This window comes from Octodon degus, unplaced genomic scaffold (assembly GCF_000260255.1).
Source record: "Octodon degus isolate 3935 unplaced genomic scaffold, OctDeg1.0 scaffold00091, whole genome shotgun sequence".
Taxonomy (NCBI): Eukaryota; Metazoa; Chordata; class Mammalia; order Rodentia; family Octodontidae; genus Octodon; species Octodon degus.
This window is the reverse complement of record NW_004524667.1, coordinates 9,829,402-9,839,695: the sequence shown is the minus strand read 5'-3', so window position 1 is coordinate 9,839,695 and position 10,294 is coordinate 9,829,402. Positions and strand designations below refer to the sequence as shown.

The 10,294-nt window shown below is 42.9% G+C and overlaps 1 protein-coding gene across 1 annotated transcript in view; it reads left to right on the top strand.

The window, feature by feature from the left end:
• CUNH8orf89 (chromosome unknown C8orf89 homolog) overlaps positions 1–10,294 on the top strand; it is a 94,111-nt gene that overhangs the window by 67,866 nt on the left and 15,951 nt on the right. Inside the window, exons 2-4 of the mRNA XM_023722393.1 lie at positions 2,628–2,791; positions 6,339–6,492; positions 9,497–9,552. Of these exons, the coding sequence (XP_023578161.1) occupies positions 2,628–2,791; positions 6,339–6,492; positions 9,497–9,552 (374 nt within the window). The remainder of the gene's footprint in view (positions 1–2,627; positions 2,792–6,338; positions 6,493–9,496; positions 9,553–10,294) is intronic.

The following is a 10,294-nucleotide window of genomic DNA, read 5'->3' as shown; positions in this document are numbered from 1 at the left end:
GAAATTCCATGTGACCCAGCTGTTCCCCTCCTAACTATCTTCCCAAAAGAGTTAAAGCCATCCTATTACATTGACATGCACATAGCCATGTTTGTACCCACACAATTTATGACGGCTAAGTCTTGGAAATAATCTAGATGCTTATCAACAGATGGATAAAGAAAATTTGGGATTTATACACGATGGAGTACTACTCTGTCATAAAGAAGGACGAGTTTGAAGCATTTATAGGCAAATGGGTGCACCTGAAGACCATAATGTTAAGGGTGTATATGAAGCTAAACTATCATGTGGTTTCTTTTATGTGAGACTCCTAAGACATAAATAAATAGTAAAACAAAACAGAGACTAGCAAGTAGGGAGATTTTATTCAAATGGGAAGGGGAACAAGAGATGGAAAGAGGAAGAGAGGATAGGAGGGAGAGAAAAAAAGAGCTGGAAATAGAGCTTACGGAAGTGGGAGGAGTTGCAGCAGGGGGGGTCAGGGGCCGAAACAAAGAATTGTGTTGTGTACGCATCAGCTCCCCAGATGAATGTAATCATGTACTACAAACGTGTGCTAATGAAAATAACAAAAAGTTAGACATGGAGAAGCCTGGGCCAGTACCAGGGCCAGGACCGGCGCTCTTGCAGGGGCAGGCTGGAGCAGGCGTAGGGGAAGTGGCGCCACGTGCAGTCCCGCTGTCCGCGCCCGCGTCACCCGGTGCCCCTCCACCCGTGGCCACTCCAGTCTGTTCCTGTCTGCACCGGTAACTCGCTGCACTGCTCTTCAGGACAGCCCAAGACCACCCTACCAAAGCCAGACACTTTCCCTGCTTTATTTTTAGCTCCGTTTTCCTCCAGGTGTAAGTACCATCAGCACAGTCCAACACAGCTGGCGCCCCAGGGGTGGCCTCTGCGGAGGGGGCTCCCCTCTCCCCACCCCCACCTCCGGGCTGCTTCCCCTCTCCCACCTTCCCATCCCACTCTTCCCTTCCTGCTTATCGCGCTGTCCCATCACCCCTGGACCCTCCCCTACTTCCTTCTCCCTTGAGTTACTGTCTCCTTTCTCCCTCTCCTCTCCCTCCTTGCTACAGATGATACGCAGCGGGACGAAAAGGCGTCGTGGAGCTGCTGTTCCTCACCCAGGGCTCTCTCTGCAGGCTTTTCTTCTACCAGAAGCTGTCACCTCCTCTGTGTCTTTGCTTTAGCGTCCTCTCTAATGCCAAGGGTGGGATGGGGCCTCTCCTAGGCGTGGCATTGTTGATTTTCCCCTCCTGCATAGTACTTAGTATACTGCATCATTCATTTCTTAAGAAAATCTATTTTTTAATCTATTTTTAGAAATTATTTATTTATTAATATAGGGTCTCACTACACGGTTTGGACTCATAGTGGTTCTCCTGTCTCAGCCTCCCCAGCACTGGGATGACAGGCGTGCGCTACGATGTCTGGTTTCGGGGTTCTGGGCTGGCACTGCATAGGATACCAGAGATCGAACTGAAGACCTTATTCTTGCAAGGCAGGCGTTTATGTCACCGAGCTATCTCCTCAGCCCCGAAGCAGCCATTTCTTCATCTGTGTTTCCTCTATGAACTCAGGGCCCCGCTTGCGTAGCGCTATACTCCAGTGCCCCACGCAATGCTTGGTATAGAATCAACCCTCAAGGGCCAGCCATCTAGCTTAGTGGATTAAAGCACCTGCAAGCAGGCTCAGGGGCCAGGGGTTCAGTCCCCAGGCCTGCTGTGCCGGCCCTGCCCCCGGGCGCGCTGAGCAGGCAATTGAGACTGGGCACAGTGGTGTGTGCCTGTAATCCCAGCTCTTGGGAGGCTGTAAACAGTTAGTAGTGAGACCCTGAACACCCTGTACACCCTTCCCTAAAAATACAAAAAAAAAAAAAAAAAAAAAAAAAAAAGAATCAACCCTCAGCACAAGTGAAAGAGCATAGCTGGATCTGACCATCCCTGGCCGTATGCGATTGTAGATACTGGACAGGAAATGGCCAGCAAGGATTTACAGGTGTTTAGTAAATCATGGCTGTGGTGCTGTTCCTCTTTGCTGTCCCCACTGGGCTCCTGAAGGCTGGGGCTGCTTTTGCTCCTGGTCACATTCTTTTTGGAACTTAGCAATGCTTTGCACATAACAGACATCTAATAGATATGATCAGATTGAATATATTTAATGTATTAGGTAAGTAGGACACATGATTGATTTTTCTTCTTTGTATTTAGAATAAAAATAATGACTGTCTTGAGAACATATTTGTTTTCCATAGAGCATGGATTTTGCCTTTTTGCTAAGGCATAGACACATTTCATAATGGTATTTCTGAGAGAATTTTATGCATTCTATTGTCTTGCAAGTGGTAACTTGTTGGACTTTACATTTGTTTATATTACCAAATATTTGTAACTTGAACTTTGAAGTAATTCACTAAAATATTATAGTATTTACAATTGAAAAATTCTGGCTACATATTTTTACTTTATTCTTAAAAGCTTCTTGTTTTCAAACGCTAAGCATATTTATTTACCTGTTATAAATAAATCTAAGTTAAAAGTTAATCTGCACGATGGAAAGCAACTGGGAAAAGATACTCACAAGCAATGCCTTGTTTCTTTGTGTTTCGTGTCCTGGGTCTGATCCAGCATCTCGTTTCCGCCAGCACTGTTGAAAGAGGCCAAAGTGTCAGCGCTCAGCCCTGAAATGAAGACCGAGGCTTCCACAGTCAGCGGGAGCTCCCTGGGCTCTGGGTTTCCTTTTGAGAATAGCTGGAGGAAAGCGGTTTCAGAAACACAAAAAATAAGGAAAGGTAATTTCACTGTTGCTGTTATTTCCTTTAAGATAATATAGAAATAGTGCTTTACATTTACATCTTTTCTAAAGTAGTCAAGAGACATTTTACTATTTCTATGACATTTATGCAAGGGTAGTTCATAAAGTTTCTGGAAAAGAAAAATGGAAGCAAATTAAAATTAATTCAGTGAATAATAGAAACAAATGCTAAAGAATGATTTCTTGGGGTTGGGGCTATAGGTCGCTCAGTGGAAGGGCACCTGGATTTTAGCCCTAGAATCTAAAAAAGAAGAAAAAAAATAGGTGCTCCTCTGCAGCTGGGCACATTGGTGCACACCTGTAATCCCAGCACTTGGGAGGCCGAGGCAGGAGGAGCACTGCAAGTTCGATGCCAGACTGAGCTACACAGTGAATTCAAGAGCAGCCTGCACTGCATAGTGAGGCCCTGTCTCAAAGACAAAAAAAAAAAAAAAAGACTTTTCTGAATATTCGGTTCATTACTGTCTGTTGGATCATGCTCTTTTTCCTAAGCACTATTTCCTTTTTATATACCTCAAGTTAGTCTTTATGTTGATTTTTGTTCTGGGTACCAGGAATAGAACTCATAGCTTCATGCTTGTAAGGCAGATGCTGTGCTGCTGAGGTATATCCCTGGCCTAATTTTTATATTTTGAAGCACCCAAATAAATCTTCAGCAGTGCCTTGAATATGTCATCTGGAGAGTATCTTATATCCTACAGTTGCTCAATTAAAAACAGTTTCCTCCTTTACTTTCAGTTTGGGATTGTATTTTTTGCTTATTTTGAATTCTGCCTTCTGGTTTGTTGTGGAAATAGAATTCTTGAAAGTAGCAAAATTCCAAGTCACAACTGCATCCGTTGTTTTGCTTCTGCACTACCTGGCCTGGTACTGAGCCCAACGCCTTTGTACTGAGCGCCGCCCTTGTCTTAGGTGGGGTCTCTAAGTCTGAGTCTCCAAAGCTGTGCTCACTTGGGCCCCTCATGCTGCAGCCTCCCAGAGAGCTGGGATGCCAGGGTATGCCACTTCTTCCTCATGGGGGTGGGTGCTGTGTATTTTTTAAAATAGCTTTCTCATGAGGTTCCCGTTGAGGATACTCAGAAGACACTAGTCGATTCATGCTCCGACTCTCCAAATCTGATGTGGAAAAGTGAATGTGTGTTTCTGATTAGATTTTTCTCTTTTTTACTTTATTTACTTGGTACAGGGCCTCACTATGCAGCTCAGACTTGTAGTGATCCTCCTGTCTCAGCCTCCCCAGCACTGGGATTACAGGCGTGAGCCACCACGCTCAGTTTCAGTGGCTAGTGCAGCAGGCCTGGAGTTCCAAGGCTGGCACCGCATGCTAGTACCAGGGATCGAACGAGGGCCCTTGCACCTGCCAGGCAGGAGCTCAGACCAGAAGCTTAGATAGCTGAGCTGTCTCCCTAGCCCAAGTGTGTGTTTCTGAGACTATTTTACAGAAAAGAAGAAAATCAAAGATTGCATAGTCGCATTTTGAATGTTGAACATGATAACGCCAGTCTCAGCAAGTGCTGTGCTGTAGTGCAGGCCTGCCTTGGGGAAGAAGCCCACCGAAGCAGTGTTCTCTGTGTACAGACCACAAACTGTACTATCTTACTCTGCTGTATCCATTTAATGCCTTTGTTTTATATTTTAAAAAATAATTCGATCATCTCTTTGTCTATTGATATGTAAGATTAGTAGAAGATGAAATATGAGTACTTAAATTTTGCTATTTTTCAATTTAGTATAAAATTTTGGGGGGTAAGGTGTGCACCTGCCCAGCAAACAAGAGATCCTGAGTTCAAATCCAAGACCCTCCCCAGTTTTTTTTCGTGGAGAGAAAATTAATGCTTAAGGTAAAATCCTTTTTGTCCTGTGGTGGCATTGGTCACAGATAAGCAGAGATAAGGGACTTCTGGGGCCCCAAGTCCCAAACCTCCTGGAATGTATAAAGATTAAAAGATAGCAGACAGGACCACAAGTCCAAGTAGAATCAAAACACATTGCCTTAAAGAATGAGCCCTCTGGCCCTTGTTCTCCTTCCCATATATTACTTAGATTGGCCCTAAGGTCAGTCACATAGCAGGCCACCCTGTCCCCTACATGAATTCCCACATAGATATCTTCTTTTATCTTCATCCCTGCTTCCTGGGTCTATCGGAAAAGAGCCACAAAGCTTCAGGTTGGGGCTGGTTTTCCCTGAGACTCACACTGAGCGGTCTCAGGTAAGGCAGCCCTCTGTGCTATCTTGGAGTTTAAAGGAGCAGTCTCTCATCCCTTGCACTGCACTGTGGTCACTAACTGGGACAGCATCTCCTATTAGCTCAGATCATCATGCATTTATTTTATTTTTATTTTTATTTTTTTATTTGCAGAACCAGGGATTGAACTCAGGCCCTTGCGCTTGCCAGGCAAGCACTTATTCTATTGAGCTATCTCCCCAGCCCCCTCCCCCCCTTTTTTTTTTGTATTTTAGGGAAGGGTCTACAGGGTATTCAGGGTCCCACTACTAGATCAGACTCGTAGTGATCCACCTGTTTACAGCCTCCCAAGTGCGGGGATTATAGGCTAGTACTACCACGCCCAGTCTCAATTGCTATCTCAGTGTGCCCCAAGGGTAGGGCCCCCACAGCAGGCCCTGGGATTGAACCCCTGGCCCCTGTGCCTGCTTGCAGGTGTTTGAATCCACTGAGCTATTTGGCTCACCCTTTCATCATACATTTATACCTCTGGGTTATTTATTTACATCAAAACAGAAAAGTAGAAAGATTTAGTGGTAGTACATAATACAAGACCTTTTTTTTTTGAAATACTTACTTTTTAAATTTTAAAAATATTTTAGTGTAATACAAATAAATATAAGTAAAAGAAATGTAAAATTTATCTTCCTTACCTCTATGTGCTTTGTTTTGTTTTACCTCTATTGCTTTTTTTTTGTTGTTGATACCACAGATTGAACTCAGGATCTTGAGCTTGCCAGAGAGGCGCTTAAGCCACTGAGCTATCTCCCCAGCCCCACCTCTATGACTCTTGAAGGTGCTTTATATTTACATATGAAGCTCATATTCTGGATAATTCTATTTTAATAAAATAATAAAGGCAATGGACAGTGTCGATTGAAGATCTGGGAAACTGCCATTTTTTCTTTATTCTATTTCTTTTTTTGGGGGGGGGATTACAGGAGCATGCCACCACACCCAGTCTCAATTGCCTTCTCAGTACAGTCCGAGGGTAGGGCTGGCACAGCAGACCTGGGGATCAAACCCTAGGTCCCTGTATCTACCTAAGCAGGCGGTTTAATCCGCTGAGCTATTTGGCCAGCCCTCCTTATTCTAGTTCTTAATCAGCTTAAGTTTCTTCTTCCTGCAGTGTGTTTGGTAAATTTTGAAAGATATTCTTCTGGGAAAGATCCTAGATAAATAATAGTTGTTTGACTTTCTTAATGATTGATTTGTTACACTTTATTATTCATTTCAGTATACAGTAAAAGACATAGTATATATTTGACCAAGGTAATTGTGATAATATTTTTTAATTAGAATACACCACAACATTTGGTCTAGAAGAGCCTAAAGAACATGTCAAAATGCCACATTTACCAAGATTACCAAGTTGCCCAAAGAGCGTAAGCTCAGCTCCAACAGAAGCTCACAAACAGCTACCACACGCTCACTTGGAGATGCCTGCAAGCAGGTAGAGCCTTGCTAGTCAACGGTTGTGGAGTGTCCGTTTGTAGCAGTACTGCTGAATGTAGATGTCGTTCTGGCCAACGGTGTAACTCTTTCTTGCCTACCATTGTTTTTTCTATAACAGATTTAATTCATAAAATTTAAGTTAGCCATTTTATTCAGATTGACAAATAGTCACATTTCTCTGTTTTCAAGTGATGTCACCAGAAAAGAATTAAAGACTTCCTTTAAAAAAACCTAATTGCCTTTGCCTAAATCATGCCTGGGAAAGCACAGGAATATTTAGCACGAGCAGTTTTAACTCTGCAGCATAACAGGTCTCTGTCTCCCAGGTACCAAATCTTGTGTTTCAGTTCTAGAATGGCTGAAGCAGTGATAGGGAAGACTGTGAATGAGATCCCGGCCTAATTAGAACTCAACACTGACTACCAGGAATGAATTTTTCAGCTAGAGAAGTCTCCCTGACTTTGAATATTGCTGTTTAGAAACATTTCCCACTTACCATAAATCAGACCAGGCTACCAGTAAAAGAAAATCTTTCTCAAAAAGACATATTTATAAGTTATAGCTGATAGTCTCATATTCTGTTCAGAATCAATTTATTTACCTATCAGCTAGTTATTGAATGTCTACTACTTGTTCACTTTGCCAGCCTTAAAGATTAGAAGTAATCATGACATTCCAAATTGCAACTTTCTTTAGGGGAGTATTTGTATTTTCATGTTATCTTCCTGCTATAACTAACTTTAAAGTCATCCAACTATACATAGCATTCATGACTGGAATCTTAGAATATGTGGAGTCTGCCAAAACATGTTTATACAGTCCAGCAGTTTGCCACACCAACAAACATCTGGAAGCTGGTGGCCACCGCTCTGAGCACCTTTGTAATTGTAGAGGCCAAAGGTGACTTGTATTGAGCTCATGGTGTCTCAATAAATTTAGTGTTAAAATATTTACACAAAAATATTTATACAAGTTTTTCTTTACCTGATGTATATATATTTTGGTGGACTTTCGTACTGCTTAGTCAAGTGTGCTGGAGCATGCCCACAATCCCAGCATTCTGGGAGGCTGAGGCAGGACAAATGAAAATTTGAACCAAATCTGGGGTGCTTAGCAATTTACTGAGACCTTTATCTCAAAAAAAAAAAAAAATTTTAAAAAGGACCCCGAGTGTGTGAGGACCCCGAGTTCAGTCTGCAATCACACACACACACACACACACACACACACACACACACACACACACGAAGAGGAAGGATGGCAAGGAAAGAAGGGGAACCATCTGAACCACGAACATGAAGCCTGCTGAGGACAGGCAGGCCACACTGTCACCAAGACGCCTCCTGCCAAGGCAGCCTTTGGGAGGAGCGCAGCGCAGGGTAAAGGCTGTGGTGGCCGCCTCCGTTTCTTGTCGCCTTCCTCCAACATGATCGCAGCACCGTAGAGAAGCTGGAAGTGTGGGAAGAACCCCTTGAACGAGCCCATTTGGCCTCCTAGTTGTGAGTCTTCCTTTTGCTTCTTGCTGTTTCCACGCTGTTGTGTTTGTTTTACCTTTGTGATTTTTTTCGGGGGGTGGGTGGGTGGGGGGATTATTTCTAAACATTTTACATGGACTTGCATGAAGGGCAATGCAAGCGCACTTCACTCGTGTGATGACAAGAGTACCTCATATGTAAAGCGGAACAGTGGTGACTACATAACTCAGGGTGCGTGACGTGTTCCTGGGACGCCCGCGCTTTCTTCCCACCGCGTCTCCAGAGCAGCCCTTCTCGCCAGAACACAGCGAGCTGCTGCAAGCGCTTCACTCCGCTCGGGGCACTGAGCAGCACCCCTGAAAGACCAGTCTTGGCCCCGGAGGGAAGACTCCTCCTGTTTGTGCTTCGCTCTGTGTGTAAACCCCTTAATCTCTCTTCCTCCCTCCATATATGAATATTTGATTTAAACACGCTGACAAAAGTGTCCCGATTTCTCAGATTTCTCAGTGGTCATCAAGAATTTTCAGGGAATCTCACAGCACACTACGGGAATATAAATGATAGCAATCTCAGAGGTAAAGAGTATTTAAAAGTTGCTGCTGACTTTTACAGAATGGTTTCCCCTAATAATCTTGTTAATATGAAGGTCTATTTCAGTAGGAGCCCAAGTTATTTAGAGGGCCAACCCACTGGGGCCCTTCCTGCAGGTCCAGGAGCTGTGCTTCTTCTCCTTACTCCCAATAAAAATTTCCTAAAAGAAAATGATAATGAATTTCAGATTGTAGTGGTCAATAGATTAAAAATACACAAATAAGGAATAATTGATGTTTGGCATGCACGGAACTTCTTAGTATTGGTTTCCTACCTTTTTTACCAGTGCTTGAGTTGTGCCCACAAGGAGTTCTAATGAACAGTTGTAGAAGCTTCAAGTGGTGGCCAACAGCCGTGTGCTCGCACTGTTTTCTGATTGGATTAACTATAATGGAGAATTTCTTTACCCATTTATGTCATTTCCACTTGAGATCCTTGAGCAAATTAGTTTAGGGCTGGGGAGTAGCTCAGTGGGAGAGTTTATGCTTAGCATGTTCAAAGTCTGCTGTTTGATCCCCAGCAAAACAAAAATCAAGACCACTAAGTGTGTTTCACTGTATATTTGTGGTTTACCTCTTTCTCCTCCTCCTCTTCCTCCTCTTCCTCCTCCTCTTCCTCTTCCTCTTCTTCCTCTTCCTCCTCTTCCTCCTCTTCCTCCTCCTCCTCCTCCTCCTCCTCCTTCTCCCCTTCCTCATCCTTCATTTTTGTCTTTTTGAGGCAGGGTTTCACCATGTAGATCAGCCTAGCCTTGAACTCACTTTGTAGCCCAGACTGGCCTGAAATTTATAGCAATCCTCCTGCCTCAGCCTCCTGTGTGCTGGGATCACAGGCATGTTCCTCCATGCCTGGCTTTATTTGCCTCTTCTTGTATCTTTTAAAGTGAATACATATTCTAGATTTATATATGAGCAATTTATAATAATATATAATCCTTAGGATAAAGAAGACTAAGAAGACGTGTACCATGGTACCACTTCAAAAGAAATCAAAAGGTAAACTGGTTTATTTTTCCTCATTTGTCATATTAGGGTGTCATATATATTTTTTTTAATTTTGTTTTGTTTGAGACAGTGTCTTGGTATCTAGTTCAGGCTAGTTTTGAATTCACTACCTAGCCCAAGCTGGCCTTGAGTTCACAGCAAGTCTCCTGCCTCAGCCTCTCAAGCACTGGGATTACAGTGTGTACCAGCATGCCTGGTTGAGTGTCGCATTTTTATTTTATTTTTAAAATTTTATTTTTAAAGTTAATTTAATTTTATTTTATTAAGAAACAAATATCAATGAGACAGTTTCAAAGCTGATTAATAGGACAGTTTCAATAATTAATACATTGTACATTGTTGTCTTCTTAGTGGTTATCAATAGTACAAGAAGCAGACAGGCTATCCTGTGGATGTTGCATTCACTACATGCATACATTTATAAATGTCAGGACTCTGAAACAGGCTTCTCACTTCAGCCAATGAATAGCTTGTACACTGATTGTGTGGTTTTAGTTTTCTGACCTTTTCAATCCTTCAACACTGTGACAAAAGCTGAAAACCTTGACCTCTAATCAATCACATCCCTTCCTTCTTCAAAAGCAGTAACACCTCTTGCCCTGCAGACTAATGTGTGAATTTCTTAGCCTGGTTTGAACTTTCACCACCTTCCCCTAACTTGCTATTCTAGCGTTATCTCCTAACAAGATTTTTTATGAATCTTACCTACAGAAGACACTTTGCTATGCAAATT